This window comes from Nannobrachium achirus (assembly GCF_963921795.1).
Source record: "Nannobrachium achirus genome assembly, chromosome: 10".
Taxonomy (NCBI): Eukaryota; Metazoa; Chordata; class Actinopteri; order Myctophiformes; family Myctophidae; genus Nannobrachium; species Nannobrachium achirus.
Window position 1 is genome coordinate 57,255,197 of NC_137819.1, and position 27,094 is coordinate 57,282,290.

General features: G+C 41.9%; 3 protein-coding genes across 4 annotated transcripts; 1 reads left to right on the top strand and 2 right to left on the bottom strand.

Moving 5' to 3' along the window:
* Positions 1–235: 235 nt before the first annotated feature.
* Positions 236–7,800, bottom strand: rrm2b (ribonucleotide reductase M2 b). The gene is made up of 9 exons (XM_080735139.1): positions 7,676–7,800; positions 6,548–6,715; positions 5,179–5,295; positions 4,870–5,003; positions 4,226–4,320; positions 3,865–3,998; positions 3,162–3,266; positions 1,879–1,992; positions 236–451 (listed from the first exon to the last, which is right to left on the bottom strand). Exons 1-9 carry the CDS (start codon positions 7,700–7,702, stop codon positions 299–301), a joined length of 1,047 nt encoding a protein of 348 aa, XP_080591265.1. The 5' UTR covers positions 7,703–7,800; the 3' UTR covers positions 236–298.
* A 1,024-nt stretch (positions 7,801–8,824) lies between these two features.
* On the bottom strand, positions 8,825–15,500 carry LOC308292256 (nuclear transport factor 2-like). 2 transcript variants are annotated; one of them, XM_080734567.1, is made up of 5 exons: positions 15,432–15,500; positions 14,443–14,555; positions 12,594–12,665; positions 12,077–12,175; positions 8,825–9,604 (listed from the first exon to the last, which is right to left on the bottom strand). In XM_080734567.1, the coding sequence occupies exons 2-5, from the start codon at positions 14,545–14,547 to the stop codon at positions 9,491–9,493; spliced, it is 390 nt and encodes a 129-aa protein (XP_080590693.1). In that variant the 5' UTR covers positions 14,548–14,555; positions 15,432–15,500; the 3' UTR covers positions 8,825–9,490. The 2 variants fall into 2 exon arrangements, with proteins under 2 accessions (XP_080590693.1, XP_080590694.1); XM_080734568.1 differs by lacking the exon at positions 15,432–15,500 and adding an exon at positions 15,005–15,351.
* A 5,179-nt stretch (positions 15,501–20,679) lies between these two features.
* LOC308293185 (tyrosine--tRNA ligase, cytoplasmic-like) lies at positions 20,680–22,164 on the top strand (the record flags this gene model as incomplete). The annotated part of the gene is made up of 1 exon (XM_080735620.1): positions 20,680–22,164. One exon carries the CDS (start codon positions 20,680–20,682, stop codon positions 22,162–22,164), a length of 1,485 nt encoding a protein of 494 aa, XP_080591746.1.
* Between the last annotated feature and the right edge of the window lie 4,930 nt (positions 22,165–27,094).

Sequence of the window (27,094 nt, forward strand, 5' to 3'; positions counted from 1 at the left end):
TAGTGAATAGATGTGGATACATTTCCAGTATGAAAAATAAATGTATTTTAAAATAACTTCATGCTGAGCTATGTATAAATTAAAAATAACTCCACAAATGTTGGTAAAATGACTTTATTACAAAAGTATAATATAGCTGAACACACTGCAGCTGACTGAAATAGTTATGGCAATCAAAGACTGCAAATACTCAAATCTTCCTTTGTTTGAGTTGAACAACAGGCAAACATGTGAATTAAATAAACATCTTGAATGTAACAAACATAATTATGTAACAAAATATCACAAGTAAAACGTCTTAAAAGTCAGCATCAAGAGTGAATTCACAGTCCATCGTATTTGACATGACTCCAAATCTCTGATATTCGCCAACTCGTTTCTCGAAAAAGTTGGTTTTCCCCTCTAATGAAATGGACTCCATGAAGTCGAACGGATTCTCAGCATCGTAAACCTTGGAATAATAATCATTTAAAAAAAGAAAACATTAGTTCATTATAACATAAGATTAAATTAATTATATGTTGCAAATAGCATCTCTCATAAGTCCTGTGCATTCCTCTGTGGTACATAGGTCAACCATATCACTCAAGTGAATTCAAAAGCTAATTTATAAAGGTAGACTTTCAACGGAGGAGTGACTTAAATCTGTTTTTTTTTTGTTGTAAATAATAAACCCATATTTTGACCAATCTATATTGTAGTATGTTAATGCAATATACCAGTGGTTCTCACAGTGGATTCCAGGTGGGTTCCTTTATAGGGGTCTAAATTGACCCATACAAGTCTGTAACTTTGACAGTGTACAACTGGAACCAAAGGGACGCTAACAGGTTCATTTGGTTCCATTTGTACACTGTCAGAGTTAAGGGGTCGCTCTTAGGCCGAGTTACGGCCTAAGAGCGAAATTTGAAAGTTTGAGAAACACTGCAATATACAATAGATAACTAACAACTACTGTGTCTTTGGAGGTGTTCTCCCTATTACATTGAGAAACGTAAAGAAACGTGTGTTTGGGTAGGAAGTAGGAACACTACTGGTTGACAAGTGTTATAATATGAAGCTCAAAATGCAATATGTCCCCTGGGCAAAGCGGGCATTCCATCTTAGCTGAGCAGTAGAAATGTCACGTGAGACCAGGGTTCAAATCCTGGGTAGGTCGTCAATGTTACAGTGTTATCACTTTAAATGACCTCTTAAAGGACAACCCCTCCCTAAATCACTTCTAGGCTAATTTTCCTACTTATATTGATCCAAAATGACTGTCCATGGGGTCCATTAGGCAGAAATAGCCCTGTTGTCCAGTTTCCCCAGCAGCTCTCATAGCATAGAGTGGAGCCTATAAGCTTTTACACTATTTGTTGCGGTCAAAAGTGATTAATTTTTTTCATGAATCTGTTACTATTTGTCATTACAAACACATCCATGCCTTGGTTGTCCCACACAAGCCACCAAAATCTCATAAATCATGTTTTGGGGTGAGCATTTGGCACAACTGCCAATCAAAGTGACTGTACTGGCCAATCACAGGGCATCTTTTCCGGGACTTAGTAAAACATATACAAGCATAACATCTGTTTAGCAGAGTGTGTTGGCTTTTGTGGGACAATGGTGGCATGGATGTGTTTGTAATGACAACTAGTAACACATTCATGAAAAATAAAAACACCTTTGACCGCAACAAATAGTGTATAAGTGATAGGCTTGCTATGAGAGCTGCTGGAAAAACTGGACAACAGGGACATTTCTGCCTAATAGGCCCCATGGACAGTCATTTTGGGTCAATATTAGTAGGAATATGAGCCTAGAAGTGATTTAGGGAGGAGTTGTCCTTTAATTATCATTACATATTAACAATTCATTTAAAAAAAAAGTAATTACCTTGGCCAGTCCAAGGTCAGCGAGTAAGCGGTCAGCCACAAACTCAATGTATTGCTTCATGAGGTTACAGTTCATCCCAATGAGATCGACTGGCAAGGCTTCTGTCGAAAACTCCTGCAACAACAAATGTCGTTCCTTTTCAATATGGTCATATGTCTATGAAGGTTATGGATATTTATGGATAGGACAGACTTTTGAATAACAGAATGGACAATCTATGCAATGTGACACGATGGAGCCACAGTGAACAAAGCAGTCAAGTTAAAGGGGAAGACCACCCATTTTCAATATTGAAATATGTCATTAATATACCTTAGAGGAGTTGTGTGGAAATAGAAAAAAAGTTCCCCCCTTCTGTGTTGCCTAGAACTGGAGGATTGATTTTGTGGTTTGTATTGTAAATTACAACTTGATGACATCACACATTGTAACTTACAATACAAACCCCAAAATCAATCCTCCAGTTCTAGGCAACACAGAAGGGGGGGAACTTTTTTTCTATTTCCACACAACTCCTCTAAGGTATATTAATGACATATTTCAATATTGAAAATGGGTGGTCTTCCCCTTTAAAGAGGATATTTAATAATCAGATGTGTGGGACTGTGGGTTATAGCAGTGGTTTTCATAGTGGGGTTCAGGGACCCCCAGGGGAAGGACATCTAAATGATGGCTAGCGAGGAACAAAATGGACCCTTATGATTCTATAACTCAGAGAGTGTACAAGATGGAACCAAATGGACACCATTTCCATTTGTACACTCTCAGAGTTGAATTAAAGGTATAGTTCACCCCCAAAATGACTTTCTTCCTATCGATTACCCACCCCATGGAGAGTATATTTTCGTTTTTGTCACATTCCTGAGCCAATAATTTGATGACCAGTGGTTTCCTATGGAGACACAAAGGAGATTGTTTGTGTCTCCATAGGAAACCACTGCTGGTTTCTCCATTGGGTGAGTAATCAATAGAAAAAAGGGGGAAAAAGTAGTTTGGGGTACCAGAGATAAACATTGTATCAAATGGGGTCCATGGCCTGGGAGTCTCTCTAAATTCCGACATGTCGCCACTCCGAAATTGACTTCTAATTGTCGGAGTGGCGACACTCCCATAGGGGTTAAGTTTAGGGTTAGGGTTAGAGATAGGGTTAGTGTCGGAAAGGAGACATGTCACGAGTGGCGGGATGTAACCCCATGGCCTAACGCATAGGCCTATCAAACTTTGGGTCTGTTAAAATAGAGCCACTGGGGAGGTAGAGTGCATCTCCCTGACCAATGACTGACCTGTTCGATGCTGACTGCTTTGGTGATGATGTCCCTCACTCTGTCCTGTAACGGCTTCTTCACCAAGTAGCTGTACAACAAGCAGGCAAAATTGCAGTGCAGGCCCTGAGATACACCAAATACACACAGTAAGTTGGGCGTATCAGTAACCAGATAGTAATTACAACATCCATGGTTTCTCTCTGCCCACAGTTTACTGTCTTTCTACTATTACTACCATTTCTTCTTTTCTGTTTTTACCACACATACTTATGAAAGCAAAAGGAGGGGACAGCGATTGGAGTTGGGACAGAGATTAAGTTTGATCAATCAAAAATCAATTAGCGCTTAACATTTAAATTCCACAACACTCTTATCCACAGTGTTTACAGCACATTACACATTTAGGTGAGCAAGAGTCAAACTCTTACTGACAATGATTATTAAAATGTTCCTACACGTCGTACACTTTTGCATACACACACACACGCACACGCACACGCACACACACACACACACACACACACACACACACACACACACACACACACACACACAGTATATCAATGCTGTTGTAAACGGAAGGGTATTTCTGGAGTTTTATTTAGACTGCAGTTATTTACATTTGAGAGAGAATAAGGCATATTAAAAGGTTGATGAAATGTATAACTACAGTCTAAGGGTCACTGAACAGTTTTGCAGACTGTCATCATGTGAATCTGACCTCGTCCCTGCTGATGAGCTCATTGGAGTAGGTGAGACCAGGCATCAGGCCTCTCTTCTTCAGCCAGTAGATGGCAGCAAATGAACCAGAGAAGAAGATGCCTTCTACTGCGGCAAATGCCACTAATCGTTCTCCTGCAAACAAATAACGCATCATATTTTATCACATAACGTAATCATTTATAATCGTCCATTTGATGGGACTGGCTTGAAAAGTGTCCATGTGTTCCCACTGGTAAAACTCCTAGAGAACCAAAAGTAAAGTCAATACTGAATAGAAAGTGTCGATACATGTGCCACCGTGCCATTTCAGAATTCAAAGTGTAACCTCGTGTTTCAGATTAGATGAGATTGTTACTTACCAAAAGTGGATTTGCTGTCATTGATCCACTGGAGAGCCCAGTCTGCTTTTCGTCTCACACATGGCATGGTCTGAATGGCGTTAAATAAATAGTCCCTACAAAGACAAGAAACAAAGTCTAATAAAGCTATGGTATGTGTGCATGTGCGTGTTTTGGTCGACAAAATGTCAAATAAAAAAACAAACCTAGCTTGGAACCACTTCAAAACCTACTGGGAAGTAACTGAACTTGCTACTTGCGGTGCAGAGTCAGACACATGTTGATATGAAAGACAGGTGCATGGTTTACAGTTTGTTTATCATCATTTAGTAACTGTGGTTTTCAAAATAAATATGATGCAGGTGGGATTGGGCTGTTATGCAGACATCTAACCAGTTTAACCACCTAAACCACTATTGACTGGAGTCCCCCGGAGATCTATCCGCCTCTAAAACAAATGTTTTTTCTTACAATAGCTGATGCCTTTGCTGATGGTGTGAGCTTGTAGATCAGCCAATTTCGCTGAACGATACAGGAAACATTTTTTTGGAGCAACTTATCAAAATGACATCTGCTGTGAACACAAACGTTATAGTTTCTACTTCCAAACCTTTGCATCTCAACACTCAATGGAACGCTTCCTAATTGACTGAAGAGAGACTCACCTCTCCTTCAGGTCCCTGATGTATGTGTTGATGAGCATGCCATACATCTCAGAGTGGACATTCTCAATTAGGATCTGGAATCCGTAAAAGGAACGTGCTTCTGGGATCTGCACCTCCTGGCTGAATCTCTGCACCTGTTAAAGAAGACAGATGCACAAATGTATTAAATCGTTGAATGAATCATTTAATGTCCAAGAGCAGCATGTACATCATTTAAATACGATCATCTTCTTTTACCCCCAATTTAGTCCTTATTGACAATTAATTCCTTGTTGTCAGTGATATATTCATGCTTCTGTGGTCTCTCACCAGGTTCTCGTTGACGATACCGTCACTGGCAGCGAAGAATGCCAAGACGTGAGAGATGAAGTGCTTCTCATCGGGCTTCAATCTGTCCCAGTGAGCCAGATCCTTGGATAGATCCACCTGAAAATATGGCCCATGGATGATTATCTATGGCAATGGGTCACTTTAATGCCACACCTAAAAACATATATATTAGTCCTATACTGTGAGGCGCGGCGCGCGCACACACACACACACACACACACACACACACACACACACACACACACACACACACACACACACACACACACACACACACACACACACACACACACAATCATCATTTAGGAGTGTGTTTTCTGAGCAAGGCAACAAGTTGACCAACATGGTCTGACCTTCTAGGTCTTCGTCAGGGTCTAACAATAGGCTAATTAGCCACACTTAAATAGCCAATCTGCATTATGATGTCATCATATGTTAAAGTGAGCACTCATATCAAATGCCCAAACAGATCAAATTTGGGCATTCAAGGACCAATGTGTACAGTATGTGTCAGAGAGCCAGTACTGTACATTATAGTTCATTGTTCTTATTCATTAGTCTGAACCAGGGGTTCTCAAACCTTTTTAGGCCGTGACCCCCAAAATAAACATATATGAACTGGGGACCCTGACAAAAACGTTGAATTGTAGGTATTACATTTAATGTGACTCGGTTCCACAGATAAATATAGTGAAAATAGCAGATCTACATGCTCACAACGCCTCGCAGTGCGAGGCGTTGTGAGCATGTAGATCTGCTATTTTCACAATGTCCGCCTCTTGCTTACTTAATATTTGACCAGTTTGGCCATTAAAACGGTTTTGAAAATCCTTAAATTGTCACTTTATATTAAGCTAATCGTCTGGGGACCCCACAAATTAATTTGGGGACCCCATTTGGGGTCCCGACCCAAAGTTTGAGAACCACTGGTCTAAACGCTTGATAAAAGAAACGTCATACCTACTACTCTTTGCACTTTATTTACAGTAGGCTATGTGACTCTTTATTGACTTGATTGACTTTACTCCGATTTCACACTTCTCTCACTCTAGATAAGAGCATCTGCTAAAATACCAATTGCAATTGCTTGATTTGATTGTACTGATTTGCATAGGAAAAGGTAGTTTCATGACAGCCCAGTTCACAGGTACAAGGTCTAAATAAAAGGATACACCCAAAGAAGCCTATGACTTGTTTCAATTGAGTGTTTTTTTTTTACTCATAAAAATGCCAATTCCTTCTTGTTGGGTGGGTAAGGGCTTTGTTGTGATTTGAAAGGCTGCATTAACTTGTATTAATGATTTGATAAGGGCTGAGTGGGTGGGTGACTGTACAAAATACCACTCACCTCTTCTACGGTCCAGAAGGAAGCTTGAGCTTGTTTGTACATCTTCCACACGTCATGGTATTGGATTGGAAAGATAACAAAACGTCTGGGGTTCTCTCTGAGCAAAGGCTCGTCCTCCACATCGGTGCCATTCTCATGGTCTTCTTGATCTCTATCTTTATAACCATTCTGCAATATGAGATAAATCAATTGTGAATAAACATCAGTTTAACAGTAGTCCTGTCCAGTGCTGTACAGTAGGCTAAGTACTTTTACTTGAGTACTGTACTTAGGTAGAACGTATTTTAACTTTGCTTGAGTATTTTCAATCTCCAATACTTTTACACCACTACATCTCAAATGACAAATGTTGTACTTTTACTCCACTACTAAAACATTAGTTACTAGTTACTTTGTAGATTTAGATTATTACTACAAAACATACATGGTTGGTGACACATTGTGAGCTTGTAGATCTGCTATTTTCAAAAGATTTTTTTATACAGATTTGAAAACTTGAAAAGGGACATTCTGCATAATGAGTACTTTTACTTTTGGTACTTTAAGTACATGTTGTACCAATATTTTTTGATTGATTGAAGAATGTATTAGAAGTTTGCAATAGAAAAATATGTGTATAATATATTACTCAAATAGGCTACATCTTGAATTCCAGACTTGCAACAGAGTATTTCTACATTGCACATGCACAGTATTGTTTTTACTTGAGTAAAACATTTGAGTACTTTTTCCGGGCTCCTTTCCGATATAATGATATACAAGTCCACTACACGTCGCATCACAAAGCGCATCGCGACGCAGTGAGAGCTTGTAGATTTACATTTTTGCCCGCGACACCACCGTGGGACGAAATATATGCTCTGATGTAACATTAGTCCACCGCGCTTGCGCACTGAAAGACGGTTATAAACGTTCAACAAAAGGACAAAATTATCTATGGCAAAACATGGTTATGTCTTGCTTTTTCACAATTTCCTTTTACTACATCAACTTCTTATTTCTTAGCATAAGTGTACGGTTACATATAGGCCTATACCTGTCAATAGTTAAGCATACATACTCCAAAATGTTCAACCAAAGGTTCTTTGAGGTTACATAGATGCAACGACTGACCGTTTATTACATTACCTTATGTTTACTGGACTCTACGTCCATTGTATCCTAATAACGAAGATGTCCGGCAGATCAGCAGCAGCTTCTTTCCAATGTTGTCGTTGCAGTCACATTCAGACAGTAGTAGTACCGTAGTAATATGATCAGGTTGCAAGGACTGCTAGTCACTGACAGTCATTGCGGGTCTTTAAACTGCGTATCATCCAAATGACATATATCGCCCCCTAGCTGTGTTTTTGACGAACAACTCTCAGCCAATCTTAAAAGCTTGCAGAGCCTGAAAACTGCACTGTCTGTCTGTCTAAAATCCACTATCTTAAATTATGGTCGATTTTAGATTTGTGAATGTTGAATAAACATATTCCAGTGCCGTTTCAGGCTAGGACTAGGTTTATTCTTAGGATTATTATTTTATGGGAATATTATGTTCAAGAAAAGTGGTTCTCTAGTCTAGGCAGGACAGTCTATTCACACTCTGTTCATAACATAACATCCACAAACAAGTCAATATTCTGTGAACTGGAATCACATTGTTTGGGGAAAGGTGGGAAAGGTCCAAGTTATTTCCTATCAGCTACAGATTGTATTCACAAGCACTGTCTGCAACAGAAAACAAACCTAGACATATTTAGGATGCTTACAATGTCAAGCATGAAAGGGTCTATATCTGGGAACTGGGAAGTCAAAGGTCCTTAAAAGGTATCTAAAATGCAGCAGAACATGTTTATTATGGACTTCTGAATAGCAACGTCAATAAGAGGCGGCCATCACATTTGAAGGAGGTGAAACCCATTCATATTCCACGAATAGACCAAGAAAGAAAATATTGCATTTGCACCAACCTTAAACCAAACGTTTCATCCATAATAGGCTAATAGCATATTACAATATTTTATGTTGCATGACTTCTGAATATTCTAATAGTTTGAAATAATTGTACCACCACTTATCCTATACAGTTCAGAAAGAAGCCTCTACCTCAATGCTTCACTGGTAGTTATTTACAATAGCTCCTGTTTGCAGACCTACACATAGCACAACAGTGATTAGTTCTTGTTATCAGGCCAGTGTGCACGAGTTTCAGATGCTGTCAAAACAGGACTGCATTGTAATCAGTGATATATTGTCTGCAACAATCTTTAATTTTGATGTGAATAGATTTGTTTATTAACTTCAAAGACCTGTTCATTCCATTTTAAATGTCAATCCCAAAAACCGGGTCAAAACTTTGGAAGCAAGCAACTGTTACAGCCTAGGACAATACACTGGCATAAGTAATCTCAATTTTCAAATGGTTAGATCACAATAGGGCTACCCATTATCTTATGAACGATTATTCTACCAATTGCCTTTTCAAATAATGAAGAACATTTATGTATAATGACTGGATATGAAAAAAATCGAATGGAAAATTAAATCTACTAAATCGATTAGTCCGATTTTGTGATTTTGTAGATTGGCTATCGCTATTTTTGAAAATCAATTGTTTTATTCAAATATGATTTTGGATTAGTTTGATCAACTGTTGCACCCCCTAGATACTACCATCTCAATATGTTTTTGTCCGAGTTCAACAAAATAATAACTATATAAAACAAACAACTGAACTGTAATTTAGAAAACAAATTTCAAAAATAGAAATTGTTTATTGGCCTATATGTGATCCAAACCATCTTGTTACAGATAGCTACCATATACTCTTAGAAAACATGACATACAGTATGTGAATGGGCCACCAAGTAGTGTAGCCAAAATAAAGAAATACACAAACTGCACAACACAATCTGAAAACAAATGGAATGCAAGTCACAAACAAAACTATTCAAAACACTATGCAAAGTTATGAAGCGCCAACCGGAAGATGTCATTGGTGCAGACCCATGCACCATCTTGAAGCCTCAACATAAAGATTTGCTGGAAGCCCATTACTGGGTCATTATCCGCCTGTTGAGAGAAAAAAGGAGGTATAATAATGGACAGGTACACATTAAAGTGTATTACCCCCTCAGGCCGGGAACACATTTTTGTGAATTACAGTACATTTCTTTTGAAGAAAAACCTTTTTTTTTTTTTTGGCTGAACATTTTCTATGAAAAGCCAAAAGCGTAAGCTATCAAATCGTTTTGGAATTTTGTTTCTAGCTGCTACAGAGGCTGAGTAACACATTTTCCAGTAAAATACAGTGGTTATTTTCAAATCGGACGTAGGTCTTTATTAAAGGAGTAGTTCACCCCCAAAATGACTTTTTTTCTATTGATTACTCATGCCATGGAGAGTAGAGTTCAATAATATTTTTAGTTTTTTGTCACATTCCTAAGACATAAATGTGATAACAATAAATGTACCCCCATTCATTTCGGATGGTGACCCGTTTCGAAACGGGTCACCATCCGGAATCAATGGGGGTAAATTTACTCAAATCAAATTTTTGTCTCAGGAATGTGACAAAAACCAACAAATATTATTGAACTCTACTCTCCATGGCATGAGTAATCAATAGAAAAAAAGTCATTTTGGGGGTGAACTACTCCTTTAAGGCTTTTTTCAAATCAGACTTAGGCCTAAATGGGTTAATTACTCAACAGTTTATGGACGTAATTGGACCTCTTGACCACCAGTTCCGTTTCTTTTCCTAAGCAATACCTCTTGCTTTTTTAAGTCCCTCTGGATAAGACTGTAAAACCTAAATGGTAAATTGTCACGCATTTATCTGATTCAAATTTGAATTATTCGTTAAGCAGTTTCTGCTTAAAAGCAGCAATGTCACTTTTTTAAATTAACATTTTTATTTTATTTGATCCAAATCTGTATGGTAGAGTATGTTAATACAAAATAACTTTGTCTCCCAGTCCCTGCTCTTTTATTAAGACATTTAAAGTGTCAAAAGTCATGTCTTACCAAGACACAGGATCTGAGACGAATTTTGACCTGATGGTCAAGATTGAATTCATCCCCTGAGCAAGCAGGTAGGGCTCTATTTGCTCAATGGTAAAACTTTCAGCATTTGCGCAGGAAACCAAGTTCAATTCTCTCATTTGCAAATCCCGCCCCATTCTGCCCTGTTACTATGGTGGTACAGATGACCCTGGGCAGATTGTTTTTATAGTGGCAGTGAATGGGGGGAGAGGGTATTTTCATTGCCTCATTATTGCAATTTAAAGTACCAAAGGAAAAACATCTAGGTGATATAAAAAAAAAGGGAAGACAAAGGTACAGTAGTTACATTGCAAAACAGGGGGTTTCCCCCGAAAATATATGTTTTAATTGTTTAATCCCAGTGGGACAGAATCACCATTGCAGATTCTTTTATAGTGGAAGTGGATGGGGAAAAAAGATTGTTCATAGCCTCATTACAGCTATATAAAGTACCCAAAAAAAACACATCTACGTGATATTAATAAAAAGGGAAGAAAAAAGTACAGTAGTTACATAGCAAAACAGCAGTTTTCCCCCGAAAATATATGTTTTAATTAGTTTAATCCTCTGGATCAGAGAGAGTAGAGAAATAGAAAGAGAAAGCGCAGTGCATCTTGGGTAGGAAAATGACAACCAGATTATAGTTCTACTCACATAATAGGCTGGCTTTCGTAATTCTGCCCATTTAAAATATATGTACCCAATCGTAACTCTTTGTTACATTGATAAGGTCCATGTGAACTAGTCTGTTGAAGCTTATTTCATTATAATGAGCGAAATCGCTATCACCTCGCGCGGCCGTACTGCACGCACGCCGTGTTGCGCAGAGCGGACTGTTGTTGAAAGCCTAAAGCAACATTCTCCACTGCACAAACTCCACCCCGGATAGAAAAGTGAATGATTTTTCTGGTTGGCCATTCAGGGAGTCTCAGGGACCAATCAGAAGGCTGACAAACGGTGAATTTCCGGGGTAGAAGAATAAAGTGACAGTGCAGCTTTAACAGCAGTTTCTGTATCTAAGCCAAATGAAACAACTGTGAGGAGTGGGATTGAAATGTTGTGTAAGCAAACTAATCGATATTTTAAAAAAAATATATATATCTCTGCTGTGTGGGGGAGGTGTGGATGTGGAGTCCAGTCCCTGAGGGAAGACAGTGGCCATTCTGGGCCATGAAATCATAAGGAAAAAAAGGTAAATTTTATCTCAAGTCCAGGGGCGCCTGCTGGCCTGGTGGTCAAGGCGCATACCACATAATAGGCTATGATGCCTGCTGGCGTCGCCGGTTCGATTCCCGATCCGGATGACCTTTGCCACCTTTGCCCTCTCTCCCCATTTCCTGTCAGTCTACTGTCCTATCAATAAAGGCATAAAAAAGCCCCAAAACAAATCTAAAAAAAATAAAAAAAGAATTATCTCAAGTCAGCTTGTGTGGCAATGCTGTCACTTGAGTGTTAAAAGTGTGCAGAAACTATGTCAACAGCGAGCTGTTCCCTGCTTACCTTCAGCTGTCCTGTCACCATGGAAACGATGCAATTATCAGGCGTGGGTTGGTGGTCTTGCGATGTGATAACATGCTGGATGGCTCCGAAAGGCAAACTCTGTGAAAGGGAGAACCATCAAGTCAGATGTACTTAAAGGCTGGGGATGTAGTGCATGGCATGCCATAACTTAATCTGTATATTCTGTGCGTCTCTCTCACACACATACACACATGCTCTCTGCCTTGCTATCTTTCTCTTGCTGGGCAAATGTGAAAGAGAGCCCCCCACCATCCCCTCTCTCTCATTGAAGCATTCCACCCGCCATTCAACATTTTGTTGATCAACCCATGCAGAGTGCAGACACCTCACTACTAGTACTACCACCAATAGCGGTGTAGACACCACACATTCTACAGCTGATTTTCGGCCACAGAGGCTAATCGATGGTCCAATGGCAGATTGATATGTCACAGATTCCCAGTCATAACACAGTACTGAACAACCTAAAACCAGCCTGGCCAGAGAAGTCACTTACGGTTAGTTTGCCAATTATACCAGTCCTCCCTGGGAAGCGCTCTCCTTCCCAAGTCAAGCAGGAGTCATTGCCCTGGGGGGAAAAAAACACATAAAAAATAAAATGGTCTCCAATAATTAGGGATATGAGGGATGCACTCCTCATCCTTGCTCCTCGTTATTTGGAGCAGGAATAAGAGCCTGACATGTAAGTCAAAACAGCAGACCGACTTGAACTTCCAGTTCCTCAAGTGAGGATAGAGCAGGGAGGAAATATCAGGCAAGAGTTGTTGTTCAGAGGGTGTGCAGCTGCCATGCCTACAGTACCGACTGTCGATTTTTTGGGCAGTAGGCCTACAACTATCGATTATTTTCTTAGTGACTATTCTATCGATAACTTTTTTGATTAATTATAGTCTTGTTTTTTCTTTTACTTTGCCTATAGTGGCATGCCAAAAATAGGCATTGATGAATTGATTTATTATTTAGCCCTGACAACATAAAGGCAACTACAGCAGAGCAGTCCCATTTCAGAGCTGACCAGCATCATATTCATGGCTTGCATTTGTAGTCCTACACCAGCCATGTTGAGGACCAACACAGGTGTACTGATTGGAGTAGAACATTAAGTTTTTTGCCAATCAGACAAATTGAAAAACCGTGTCTTGGTCCTCAACATGGCTGCAACCCATAAATGTATTTTTTTTATTTGGGGTCCGAGGACACCTGTCCCCCAGGGGTCCTTGAGGGGTTCAAGGGGGGTCCAAGGGGGAACAATTTAAATTGAAAACCATTTTATTTTTCTCCTCTTTGAAAATAGCTGATCTTATAGCGATGTGTTGCGTAACTTAGGCTGTGAGCTCATATATTGGCTATTATTGATAAATGTTCAAAAACCTTGACAAATGTTAACTCATCATATCTTATGGCTTAAGGGGGTCTCTGGCATAAAATAATTTCAAATGGGGTCCGCGACCAAATACATATCAATTTAGGGATCCTTGACACGATAATGTTAACTAGCAAAAGTTGAGTACAATGGATATACCATACATACACTGCTCAAAAAAATAAAGGGAACGCATAATCATTGCAATGTAACTCCAAGTCAATCACACTTTTGGGATATCAACCTGGCCAGTTAGGAAGCAACACTGATTATGAATCAGTTTCATCTGCTGTTGTGCAAATGGAAAAGACAACAGGTGAAAATGAGGCAATTTGCAAGACAACCCCTAAAAAAGGAATGGTTTTGCAGGTGGTGGCCACAGACCATTTGCCTGTCCTCATCCTTTCTGGCAGATTTTTGGTTAGTTTTGGATTTTGCCAGTGCCCTGACCACTATAGGTAGCATGAGACGGTATCTGCAACCCACAGAAGTTGCTCAGGTAGTGCAGCTCATCCAGGATGGCGCACATCAATGCGCACTGTGGCAAGAAGGTTTGCTGTGTCTCCCAGCACAGTGTCCAGAGCATGGAGGCGATACCAGGAGACAGGCCAGTACACCAGGAGACGTGGAGGGGGCCGTAGGAGGACAACAACCCAGCCGCAGGACCGCTATCTGGTCCTTTGTGCAAGGAGGAACAGGAGGAGCACAGCCAGAGCCCTACAAAACGACCTTCAGCAGGCCACTAATGTGAATGTTTCTGCTCAAACTGTGAGAAACAGACTCCATGATGGTGGTATGAGGGCCCGACGTCCACAAGTGGGGCCAGTGCTCACAGCCCAACACTGTGCAGCCCGATTGACATTTGCCAGAGTACACATGGACTGGGCTGTTCCCTTTATTTTTTTGAGCAGTGTATATTGTGAAGAGACAATGGATATACAAATACTTACATATAATTTGAGTAGACAATGGATATACTTACATACAATTCACCAAGACTCGGCCTCAATTCGTTCTTGTCAAATCGCCTGTAATATTCTCCAACAAAACCTTCTCCAATCTGTTCCCACATTTCTTTGGTAGCCATGGCTCCAGCTGCAGATTCAGAAGTGGAAAATGGAAATGGATTTAAAATTGTATTTATTTCTGTCTTGTGTTGCTATTTCTTCTGATGAGCACGTTGTGACTCTGTTCTTGAGTAAAGTAAGTAAAGTAAAGTTTGTCATTAATTATAAAGCTTGTAGACTTTATCTGGCTGACAGTGGTAGCAGCTGCTCAGCATTTCAATATCATTCACATAGATTGTATTCACATCATGAAGCATATATTTGCTAATTGCTATAAATACAACAACTACATTTTCAAGACATTTAGGTGTATATCAGCTTTATTAAAAAGGCTGAGGCAAAAATGATTATTATGGCCATTTCTCAGAGAGATGGTAAAGCATAGAAACAGCTCTAATTCTACATTTCTGAATTTAAAGCGGTGTAAACATACCGTATGTTAATTATGTCATGTTTATACAGCACATATTTTTTTACCTTGTTAAACATTACACAACAACAGAGGCTGAACTTTGACCCAAAGGCAGTAGAGACGTGTAAACTTCGGCGTGTCTACAAAACGCAATGAAAGTTTATCCAAGACCAAGTATAGAGATCTCATTAAACTAAACTCAAACATGTCCAAGCAAGCATGTCCACAACAAGTTCACTAGCCTGATTCATCTTCGTCCAACGGCGGTGAAAAACGCCGAAAATAGCCAATCTACATGCTCACAACGAGTCGCAAATACGAAGTGTTGTGAGCTTGTAGTCTGGCTTTTTTCTGAACGCTACACGCCTAGTCGCCTACACCGTCGGAATACTACTTTATAAACTGCCCTGAAAGGAAATTGTACTGCTGCTATGCGACACATAGCTCAAATTCGACTGACAAAGCTGTGTCGACAAAAGAGAAAGTATTTACCTTGTGCTGTAAAAGATAACAAAATAAAATCCGCCCACACTCAGATCAACGTGGTTCGTCCAAAGCTCCGTCCACAAGATTCCCGCGTCATCCGGGTTACCAAAGCGTCCTGGCGTCACACACGCACTGACCAATTACAGAACACGACGGAACGACGTGCGATATGATTGGTAATGGCTTTGTGTGTGTGTGTGTGTGTGTGTGTGTGTGTGTGTGTGTGTGTGTGTGTGTGTGTGTGTGTGTGTGTGTGTGTGCATGTATGTTTGTATGTATGTAATATGTATGTAGCCTGTGTATGTGTATGTGTGTATGTATATGTAGCCTATGTGTGTGTGTGTGTGTGTGTGTGTGTGTGTGTGTGTGTGTGTGTGTGTGTGTGTGTATATATATATATATATATATATATAGGTCTATATATATATATATAGGCCTACTTTATTAATCCGGAAGGAAATTTGTTGTTGAATTCACTTAGCTTTAGTTATAATCCCCTTTCTTTTTTACATTTTTGTTTGGATTCCCAGACAGTGTGTGTCTCATCAGTTTTATGACACTCAACATTTATTTTGTGGGCTTGGAGAAATTGTCAGCTGGACAACAGCTGTTGAGAATCACTTAGCCTATAACCCTGAAAACCCCTACTAGTCGGGGAAGCCAGGGATATTTTGGTTCAGATTCTCGCAAATTCGCCAAATTTGGCTCAGATGTTGTCCATAACATACTTAATCATTTTAAGATGGGTGCCAAGATGGGCACCCCATGGTACTGCCGTATTGCGCAATCCAATTGGGCTCCCATTGACTTTCTATACAGGAGGAAAATACCCAGAAAAAGATTTTTTTCTGGGTATTTAAGGAGGATCTGAGGGGTCTAACTAGGGGTTTGTCATGATGCTGAATCCATTGCATGCATTTGTTTTGCACAAAAAACATTCCGTGGGCTAGAAATGGTCTCAGAAAACAATACACGTATGGGTGAGTATTCATGTTAGTCGGAGGCCTTAGGGTTTTTTTTCTCGTGCTAATCAGTCTAAAAGTTCAAAATTTTGCACAGATGTAGCTCAGGGCATGCTCTAATGATTTAGCTAGGGCGCCCGAGTCTGCGACATTCGGGGTCACCACAGCGGCCAAATCAAGCTGGGCTCCCATCGACTTTAGTGATGAAAAGTGATGAGTCATCACTTTTCAGAGTTTTTTGGGTGCTGCTGTGGCGACCCCGAGTGTCGCAGACTCGGGCGCCCTAATCATTAGAGCATGCCCTGAGCTACATCTGTGCAAAATGTTGAACTTTTAGACTGATTAGCACAAGAAAAAAAAACCCTAAAGGGGGTTACACACTAGCCGCGGTCACCGCCTCCTAGCAATTCATTTTCAACGGGAGGCGGGCGGCTTTTTCAGCCGCGCAGCGAAGTTTTGGGGCGGCGAGGAGAGCGGGCGCGGCCCCGTGAAATCCCCCACGAGCGTGCTCGTTTGTGCATGCGTACGCGGGCGGTGAGAGATGGATTGCGTTCATCTTTGTGAAATACCGCGCGGCGTTTAATCACTGAACGAGTGTGTTTGTGTCTCACCGTGGTGCGGCCACCGCTGATCCTAGCGGCAGCCCAGACGGCAACCGCCTGTAGTGTGTAGAGCACCTAAGGCCTCCGACTAACATGAATACTCACCCATAGTACGTGTATTGTTTTCTGAGACCATTTCTAGCCCACGGAATGTTTTTTGTGCAAAACAAATGCCTGCAATGGATTCAGCATCATGACAAACCCCTAGTTAGACCCCTCAGATCCTCCTTAAATACCCAGAAAAAAAATCTTTTTCTGGGTATTTTCCTCCTGTATAGAAAGTCAATGGGAGCCCAATTGGATTGCACAATACGGCAGTACCATGGGGTGCCCATCTTGGCACCCATCTTAAAATGATTAAGTATGTTATGGACAACATCTGTGCCAAATTTGGCGAATTTGCGAGAATCTGAACCAAACGGTCCTTGTATTGCCCTGGGGGCCCCGAATATACTATACTATCCTACAATAAAATGAGGAAACATCTGTCCGTCTGTCCTCATCCATTTCTTTCCCTCAGTGGGATCAGTTGACCAATCCATCTGAACTTGCAACAATTTACAGGTTAGATGTTTAGCAGATGCTCTTAGTCCAGAGCGAGTTACTGTAAGCAAGGTCAACACATCAGTTGAACCTATCTGTACATTGAAACCACAAAACTATAGGATGCCATGTAAAAAATAAAATAAAAAATCTAAATTACATTTTAACCTTTCTTTGCATAAGCCAGCATGGTCGTCAAGACTATAGGGAAAGTGCTTGCTTTTTTAGGCCAACATCAGTGTTTTGTACTTCTGTGCAGGCAGTTTACTGGTCTGGGAGCCAATGGAGGGAGCATTAACCATTGGGATTGGGCAGGTGTTTCCACACACACACACGCACGCACGCACGCACGCACGCACACACGCACACACACACACACACACACACACACACACACACACACACACACACACGTGCAAAGTTATAATGCATGATTATGCATAGCAAGCAGCAGGCTTAGGCTGCACATACTGTATATAGCAGCCTATATAGACATGGACTGTATGGTGCATGGTATGTGTGTGTGTGTGTGTGTGTGTGTGTGTGTGTGTGTGTGTGCGTGCGTGCGTGCGTGCGTGCGTGCGTGCGTGTGTGTGTCTCTTCCATCTTCAGGTCCTCCATCATACTATATAAGCATTCTACTGTGAAACCGAGTATGTTTAGCCTGTGTAACGATGTCTGTCTGGGCATTTTTCAACCCTTGTAGTTGTGTGACTTCCTCTTTTAAACCTTCCTCTGTATTGTATAAAGTCCTTCACATGTTGCTTTCCATCCTTTCCCTTTGGAAAAACGTTCATGTCTTGGGTGTCTTCTATCTCTTGTGCTGCTTCCAAGTTCCAACTCTGGTGCATCTTCCTTTGCAGTTTTTACCTCCTTTCATTCTTCTTTATTTACATCCTCTTTTGCCAAATTCTCTGTCTTTTACAACTTCCTCTTTTGCAACTTCCTCAATATTTCATGGCCTGTGCACCTTCAGCCTCTTGCATTAAGTCATTCATCCTGTTACGTCATTATTTTGGACAGTGAGCATCTCATGTCCATCGTCCTCCTTTGGTAGGCTACAACATCTGGTGCATCAATTGTTCTCAGTGTCAGACTGTGCTGTATCTCCACTTTAAAGCCTGATATTTGGAACATCAACGTTTTGCTGGTTTACAATACAAGTGCAACAACAAACATTGTAGGATGGGTGATTTCTGATTTTAAGCAGTCATACTTGGCCAGATTCAACCCGATCTATAGTACAAGCTCAAAACACTTAGCATCGTGACACCTAGTGAGCTTATAGATTGGCTATATGTTTTTGTGGAGGGGTATATAACAATAATAATATGCGGCCCGGCTCACACCTACGTCGTACCACAGAACCAACCAATACGTCTGACAAAATACGTTTGTCAGAGTACCCGTTGTACCCGGTTGTACCCTTATAGAGGTATAGCCTAATATACACTACCAGTAAGACTCCCTAATTGGGAGATAAGCGACCGTAGGTCACATGTATACACAAAGAGGGCTGTAACTGCCAAGGGTTCCTAGTTGTGTGGCCAATGTATAGTTTTGGTTGGCTGAAAAATGTGGGGTTAGCTGTGACATGGTTGCGTTTATGTGGGCAGATAGACAAACTGTGTACCGATGTGCGTGATTTTAGGGCCAAAATTGTAGGAGCAGTGTCCAAAAATGTGTTTAGCAAGAATCGGCCTAATGGTGGCGCTAGAAGAGGGCCATGTGACAACTGAGGGGTGGGGTGTCCGCGTTGCGTTGGCGGACAAATAGGTACCGGCCCCGGCTCTCCCGGACGCTCCTAGCCCGAGTTACAGGATTTTATGTGAGCTGCAGTGGAGGGGGTCCTCCACTGGGGGCGTCAAGACTTTTGCATCCGTTCTGGAGCACCAGGAGTGGGTGGTCCCCGGGAATTCCCCGTGAGCAGCCCCGTTGGGATGGTCATTTGTTCATTTTTGCACAGTTGGTCATTTTAGGAGCAGTGTCCAAAAATGTGTTTAGCAAGAATCGGCCTAATGGTGGCACTAGAAGAGGGCCATGTGACAACTGAGGGGTGGGGTGTCCGCGTTGCGTTGGCGGACAAATAGGTAGCGGCCCCGGCTCTCCCGGACGCTCCTAGCCCGAGTTACAGGATTTTATGTGAGCTGCAGTGGAGGGGGTCCTCCACTGGGGGCGTCACGACTTTTGCATCCATTCTGGAGCACCAGGAGTGGGTGGTCCCCGGGAATTCCCCGTGAGCAGCCCCGTTGGGATGGTCATTTGTTCATTTTTGCACAGTTGGTCATTTTTTACACCTGGGGGTCCCCCAGGGACCTGGGGGTCCCTGGAGCTCCGGGGGTCCTTGGAGGTTGTAGTTTGGCAGGTAAGGAGTGTGTGTGCAAAATGTGGCATGGATGGGGGCAACGGTTGTGGAGATATGAGCAGGGCAAAAGTGTGACGTGTGACGTGTGACTCACTCACTGACTGACGGACGGACAGCCGGTGGAGGTTTTGGTAGTAAATGCGACCTACGGTCGCAATTATACTGTAGCAACTTTCATTTCAATGCAAGTTGCCAAAGCTCCACATCGTTCACGTCGTCTCCAAGCATTCTTCTTGATTTTAGGACCAAATATTGATGCCCAAATGTGCAAGTTGGAGCACCGAGCAGGCGCAGACTAAGGTACGCAGTAGCATTAGCATACGCATGCGCTGTAGCATTTTAACTGCTATCCTAGGTTTGACCACGGGCCATGCGCTGTAGCATTTTAACTGCTATCCTAGGTTTGACCATGGGCCGCTTCAATTTTCTACCGTGGTTCTGGGGGCGATCTGGGTCCATTTTGTGCTCATATATGGAGATATCTGTATTTGCCTGTCGACTTGTGTCCCTTTTATGCACATATATGGAGATGTCTCCATATATGGGACTGTAACCCAACAACAGACTAATCCTGGCACATACTCCATTGTCTTGTGAGACAGAAGGAAGAGTCCATTTGATCTCTGTTACCGTAGCAACTGTGACGCACAAACTTGGACGTTTTTGGATATATAATGACCATGTCAACCTTCCACTAATGCATTAGTGGAGTCTCATCTGTGGTAGGAAGATTAATTGCAGTAATGTTTATGCCGAAGGTGTTTGGTGTTGGTGCCACGGCGATGGCCGCAGGAACACTTATGTTTGGTTACTTCTACATGCAGAAAAAGAAACAAAGTCGGGCAGACACCCTCCTGAGGGACTGGGAGGAAATGAACCAGCCCACCAAGGAGGAGAATGAGTGTGAGATTAAAGACAACCCGGTTGAAAGGCTCCTATCGCAAGACGAGACCAAGGACGTGAAGGAAGAGACGGTGGAGGAAAGGAAGGAATGGGTGGAGGAGGAAAGAATTCAATTGATTGGACAATTCGAAGATGTTAAGATTGTGACCACAGAGGTCCGAAAAACAGGAGAGAGCGTTACAGATATGGATCAAGAGAGCAGGGCAGAAGAAAGTCCAGGGAAGAAGCCAAGTCCAGAGGAGAAGTATCACCTCATCACAAGGAACCTGCAGGAGGTCCTAGGTAACGAGAAACTTAATAAGATTCTCCAGGAGAGAGAGTTGAAGGTGTACTGGGGAACAGCAACCACGGGCAAACCTCATGTTGCCTACTTTGTCCCCATGTTAAAACTTGCAGACTTCCTCAAGGCTGGGTGTGAGGTGACCATCTTGCTTGCAGACCTGCATGCCTACCTGGACAATATGAAGGCTCCCTGGGACCTGCTGGAGCGCAGGGTGCAGTACTACGAACAGATTATCAAGACCATGCTGGAGAGCATCGGGGTGCCGCTGCATAAACTCAAGTTTGTCAGGGGAACAGACTACCAGCTCCAAGAGAAGTACAATCTGGACATGTACCGTCTCTCAACCATGGTCACTGAGCATGATGCAAAGAAAGCTGGAGCTGAGGTGGTCAAACAGGTGGAGCATCCTCTGCTGAGTGGCTTGCTCTACCCTGGACTACAGGCTCTGGACGAGGAGTACCTGAATGTGGACGCTCAGTTTGGAGGAGTTGACCAGAGGAAGATTTTCACTATGGCAGAGAAGTACTTGCCCTCCCTGGGCTATGCCAAGCGCATCCATTTGATGAACCCCATGGTGCCCGGACTGATGTGCACCAAGATGAGCTCTTCTTCTGAAGAGTCAAAGATTGATCTCCTGGACAAGAACGAGGATGTGAAGAAGAAGCTGAATAAGGCTTTCTGTGAGCCAGGTAACACCGAGAACAACCCGGTGCTGTCTTTTGTCGAACATGTCCTCTTCCCACTCAGCGAACAGTTTTTCCTGGAAAGAGACCCCATGTGGGGCGAAAACAAAACCTATACCGTGTTTGAGCAGGTGAAGAAGGACTTTGAAGATAAGTTGATTGACCCGAAAGACTTGAAGGCCTCAGTGGTGGTTGCGCTGAACAAATTACTCGACCCCATCAGGAAGAAGTTTCAGTCGCCTGAGCTCCTCAAACTCACCAACGCAGCCTACCCCGATCTCTTAAAGAGCAAGGCAGCAGGGAAAGGTGGGAAAGCAAAGAGAGAGAAAGGGAAAAAGGCGGGGGATAATAGCAGCATGTCTCATGTGGGTCTCGGAATTCAAGACTCAAGTTTATGACATCGGTTATACGTATACTTCCTTCCTTGGCCTACTGGTAACGTGTACATGACATTTGGAGTCTGTCCTTTTGAGCATTGAGCTCCTAAGACGGGTGTCCAAAGTGCGGCCTGGGGGCCAAATGCGGCCCGATGACACAATTTATGCGGCCCTCTGCTTCATTACTAAATTGTACTTTAAACGGCCCGCCAGCACCGCCAAACAAGAATATTTTATAGTATAATTTGTCAGGATTCCTTGTTCCCTGTTGTCTCATTCTGAAGGGGTCAAAGAAAGGCTATTTTGTTATATATTTTACCTTGTCTGGTTACATTGGTAATGTGAGTTATTTGTGTTTTGTTCAGAGCACACACTTGACAAAAGACCATTGATATTAAATATTGATGATGATAGTTAAATAAAATATTGTAATTGTGATGCATATGTACGTGACTTTATGGTCCTCCAAAAATACATTTTGTCAGGAGATTTAGTCAGCCCTTGGGTGTTTTCATATTTTCCAATGTGGCCCACTTTGAAAAAGGTTTGGACACCCCTCTCCTAAGATATCTTAATCAGCTTCAATTTAGAAGATGTTACAGATGCCACTGTCAAAGCAATCTTTGTCTGAGATTTGTGTAGAGGGGAACCGTTTATTGTCTTTTACAATAAAAAGTATTTTAGGCTGTATAACTGAAAATGTTCTGAAACCGGTGAATCTCAGGGTCAGCTAACCTAGCTTGGAGATTACTAGCAATATCAAGACGGAGCCATGGAATACTGGCATGTGAAAATAAGACTGGTGGTTTCTCAAGTTCATCTTGAGAAATGAATCAAAATGCCTATTCAATTTCCACTGCCAATATTATATTCTTAATCACTTTAAACCTGGCATCCTAGCTTTTGGGGTAAATTGAAAATACATTTAAAAAATCTAAACATTTTGAAAAGAACTAATTTCACAACGCGTTGTATCACAGAGTCTATTTTTGAAATAAATGTATAATGTTTTGGTTAAACGGTTGCTTTATATAGGCCCACACAGACTGGGGTCTGTCACAGGCCCCAAAGCAACCATATTACATCCATTTCTCTAACTTATGCCCCAAGTCCGATCATTGGTCCAATTGCCTCCAAACGTGCCACAAATATTGCTTAGATGGAACAAAAAAAGAAAGAACTAGAACTGCACTCTGCCGAGGTGCCAACTTGCTCCTTGAGCACAAGTAGGCCATGTACGAGAGAGTGCATCATGAGGTGCGCTCACCACTGGCATCACCAGGAATGCTGGTCCCTCATTGGCTGTCAATGATGACGTTGCCAGAAATGCTGGTCCCTGATTGGGCTTCGGGCTTAAACACACACAGACAGACATACAGCCGAACGCAGTACTTGCGCGCTCTCCTGGCGGAAGTAAATACAAAACAGTCAAAGCAGGTGAAAGCGATTCTGAAGAAGTGGGTTTTGAGGGCAGTTTAAAAGGATGGGAGGGGTGTCTCTTTGTGGCTAGGGAGTGCATTCCTCAATGGACATTGATTGATTGAAGACTTTATTAGAAGTTTGCATAGGAAAAGGTACAGTTTCATGACAGTACAGTTCACTGGTACAAGGTCTACTAAAAGGAGATCCATGAAAAGACTAAGCTTATTTCCACGGGAAACCATTTAAGTATCTCATATAACATTGAATGACAGACAAACAACTGAAAATGTGAGCGGTGCCGACCGCTTCAACATTTGACCGAGTGAGTGAGTATGTCTGTCTGTCTCTGTATGTATGAGTACAGCCTCAAAAGCTGCAGTACTGCTGGGTGACCTATCTTCAAGTGGCACTGTTGAGTAAGGCACCGCTCACTCCCACTGGAAAGGATTTTTTGTTTTGTTTGAATGGCAGAAAGCTTAAGTTCGACATGTTATGCAAGAGCTGTATGTGTTATTACACACATTTTGTTTTCCCAATTATGCCATGTCGACATGGCAATAAAGTTATTGAATCTTGAATCTACATGAGGTTCTTGAGCAGTGCCAGCAGCTCCAACACTTGAGCGAGTGTGCATTTCTGTCTGTCCGTAACAGTATGGCCTCAGAAGCTGCAATACCGCTGGATGTCAAACCTTTCAAGTGGCGCTGTTTTAAGTCATTCTGTGTACTGGACTGGTATGGTATAGGCTAAGGCATCGCTCATTTCCAACCCATTTTCATTGTACTGCCATGACACTACTGTAACACACAAAGAGGTTAGGCGAACAGGTGGTGACAAGGGAATGGCGATGAACTAACTGTCACCGTGGGGCCCAGTAATTTGTTCAGCTCAACCACCACCGAGGCCTTCAAGCCCTCTTCACCTGCTCAAACACTAGTATAGAACCATGTTAATTATATACAGTAATGAATCATCATTATATAACTAGAAAATATTGTCCCTTCAAAACAATTGTGGGCTCGCTTCAAGCCAAAAAAACTATGGCTATAAAAGTACAAAATGTCAAGATCGCAGGCAGTGCTCTCTTTGACGTTACTGACGTAAAATGGTAATCGAACTACAATGCAGACAAGCAGTGTTATTACATGAAGTTAACGGTATGGACAATTAAATAAAATTATGATATAGGACATATCTTGGAATGCCCATATATGGGCATGTTTTGACATAACATTGTTGACTATCATGCAGGGGTCTCCATATATGGGTAGCCTAACTGGTCCGATATACATCACTGGCCAGATGGCCAAGAATTGGCGTGACATGTCGCCCTGAGGCGTCTAGTATAGTGTATAGAATTAGAAAGTCAATGTGAGCCCTTGAGCTTCAGCAGCTGTCAAAGATTATCCTATGAACTTTGAATTTCAAACTGTTGGTCAGCACAGAAAGAAATAAGAGCAGGATTTGACCTGCCTTTATATCTGACTGATTAATGACAACATGGGATACAGCTGACTATCTAATAGGCGATCTGGCTAGGATAGGTTGAGTATTGATTGACCCCTTTGCCAACAGCTGATCTTGACTGTCATATTATAGACCACAGCAGTGTTTCTCAAACCTTTTACATTTCAAGGTCTCTCCTTAAAGGGATATTACACTTTCAAAAAAACTTTTTGTCATTGTATGGTCTAATCAGGCTTGTATGAACACCCTGAACAGTTTTTAATTTGCTTCATTCAGTATTTAGATATTTGATGTAAATGTTACCAGGCCCGACACGCCCAGGCCCTCTCCCCACACACACTCATTGTAACTTCAAACTCCATTTAAACCATGATAGATTCATTAAAAACACCCATTATTTTTTCTGGTGTCTCATAATACCCTCCTAATACGTGAGCAGGCCATGTTTTTTCCATAACGTTTTTCATGTATTTTTAATAATTCTTTGGGAAAATGGAAAAAACTAAATACAATAAAAATATATAAAAAATTAATGAAAACTGTTATGGAAAAAACATGGCCTGCTCACGTATTAGGAGTGTAGTATGAGTCACCAGAAAAAATAATGGGTGTTTTTAATGAATCTATCATGGTTAAAATGGAGTTTGAAGTTACAATGAGTGTGTGTGGGGAGAGGCCCTGGGCCTGGAGGGCCTGGTAACATTTACATCAAATATCTAAATACTGAATGAATAAAATTAAAAACTGTTCATGGTGTTCATACAAGCCTGATAAGACCATACAATGACAAAAAGTTTTTTGAAAGTGGAATATCCCTTTAACTCTGACAGTGTACAAATGGAACCAAATGAACCCGTCCATTTCGTTCCATTTGTACACTGTCAGAGTTACAGACTTGCATGGGACAATTTAGAGACCCCTCAAAGGAACCCACAGAGTCCCTGGAATCCACTTTGAGAAACTGGGCTACAGGATTAACATGGCAGTGTAGTTACTTATTGTGTCCACCAGATGGGGCCAACGGTGTCCACAGATATGCCGCCTTAATGGTCCACGTCACATTGATATAAACCAGTATGCGCACGCCGGTCGGCACCAAATGAACCCCACCGTTCATAGGATGCAATGGATGGCACAACATGCATTCCATCAAACTTTCAGATGCCGTTTTTCTCCCAGTGTGGAGGAAGAATGCGTAGGATTTTTACTGTAAATTCTCACTCTTGAAATATATAATCCTTAGTTTCTGTTGATTGTAAACAATAATAGCGATTCAAAACAGTTGTCCTTCAAACCCCACCTCTATTCACCGTCATCAGAACAGAGGGAGCGCTCCTCATGATCACCCACCCGATCCACTGGATCACCAGAGCGTCTAATGCTCGCCCAGCTGCAGTCCATGAAGCCTAATTATGCTCCGTCCTGCGACGGTGTCGCGCGCAGAGCCGCAGACCTCCAAGCTCAGAAGGGTTGCATTGGTGACGCGATGTGAGTTTGTATATCAGCTACTCTTGACGTGGAACACCGTTGCGCAATGAAGTATAGGCCTATATGTCTCGATAAGGGCGCACCCATGGGAGCACCTCAGGCTCACTAGCACACAAGAGGAGGTTGAATAACCAGTGCTCCCCAAAACAACAGGTTTGGGGATCTGTTGGGAATTGATTACATGATACAGTCAGCTGTGCATTCAGTCTCAATGTTTGTAAACAACAGTGTTTCTCAAACCTTTTACAATTCAAGGTCTCTCCTTAACTCTGACAGTGTACAAATGGAACCAAACGAACCCGTCCATTTCGTTCCATTTATACACTGTCAGAGTTATAGACTTGCATGGGACAATTTAGACCCCTCAAAGGAACCCACAGAGTCCCTGGAATCCACTTTGAGAAACTGGGCTACAGGATTAACATGGCAGTGTAGTTACTTATTGTGTCCACCAGATGGGGCCAACGGTGTCCACAGATATGGACAAGTAAATACTGCCATGGCCTGGAATGGGACATAAAGTTGATGAGCTGTCTTTGAAACTACAAATTATGGAGAAAGAGCTCCAGGACGT

Bases quoted from the DNA above. Each gene is read 5' to 3' on its own strand.
- rrm2b (XM_080735139.1), bottom strand. From the start codon at position 7,702: ATGGACGTAGAGTCCAGTAAACATAAG. The intron at 1,993-3,161 runs GTCAGTCATTGG...TTGTTGTTGCAG, and splicing joins AAGCAGTCAGCATCGAACAG to GAGTTTTCGACAGAAGCCTT. The intron at 452-1,878 runs GTAATTACTTTT...TATTATTCCAAG, and splicing joins CTGACCTTGGACTGGCCAAG to GTTTACGATGCTGAGAATCC.
- LOC308292256 (XM_080734567.1), bottom strand. From the start codon at position 14,547: ATGGCTACCAAAGAAATGTGGGAACAGATTGGAGAAGGTTTTGTTGGA. The intron at 12,666-14,442 runs GTAAGTATATCC...TTTTCCCCCCAG, and splicing joins CGAGTCTTGGTGAATTGTAT to GGCAATGACTCCTGCTTGAC. The intron at 12,176-12,593 runs GTAAGTGACTTC...TCCCTTTCACAG, and splicing joins GTATAATTGGCAAACTAACC to AGTTTGCCTTTCGGAGCCAT.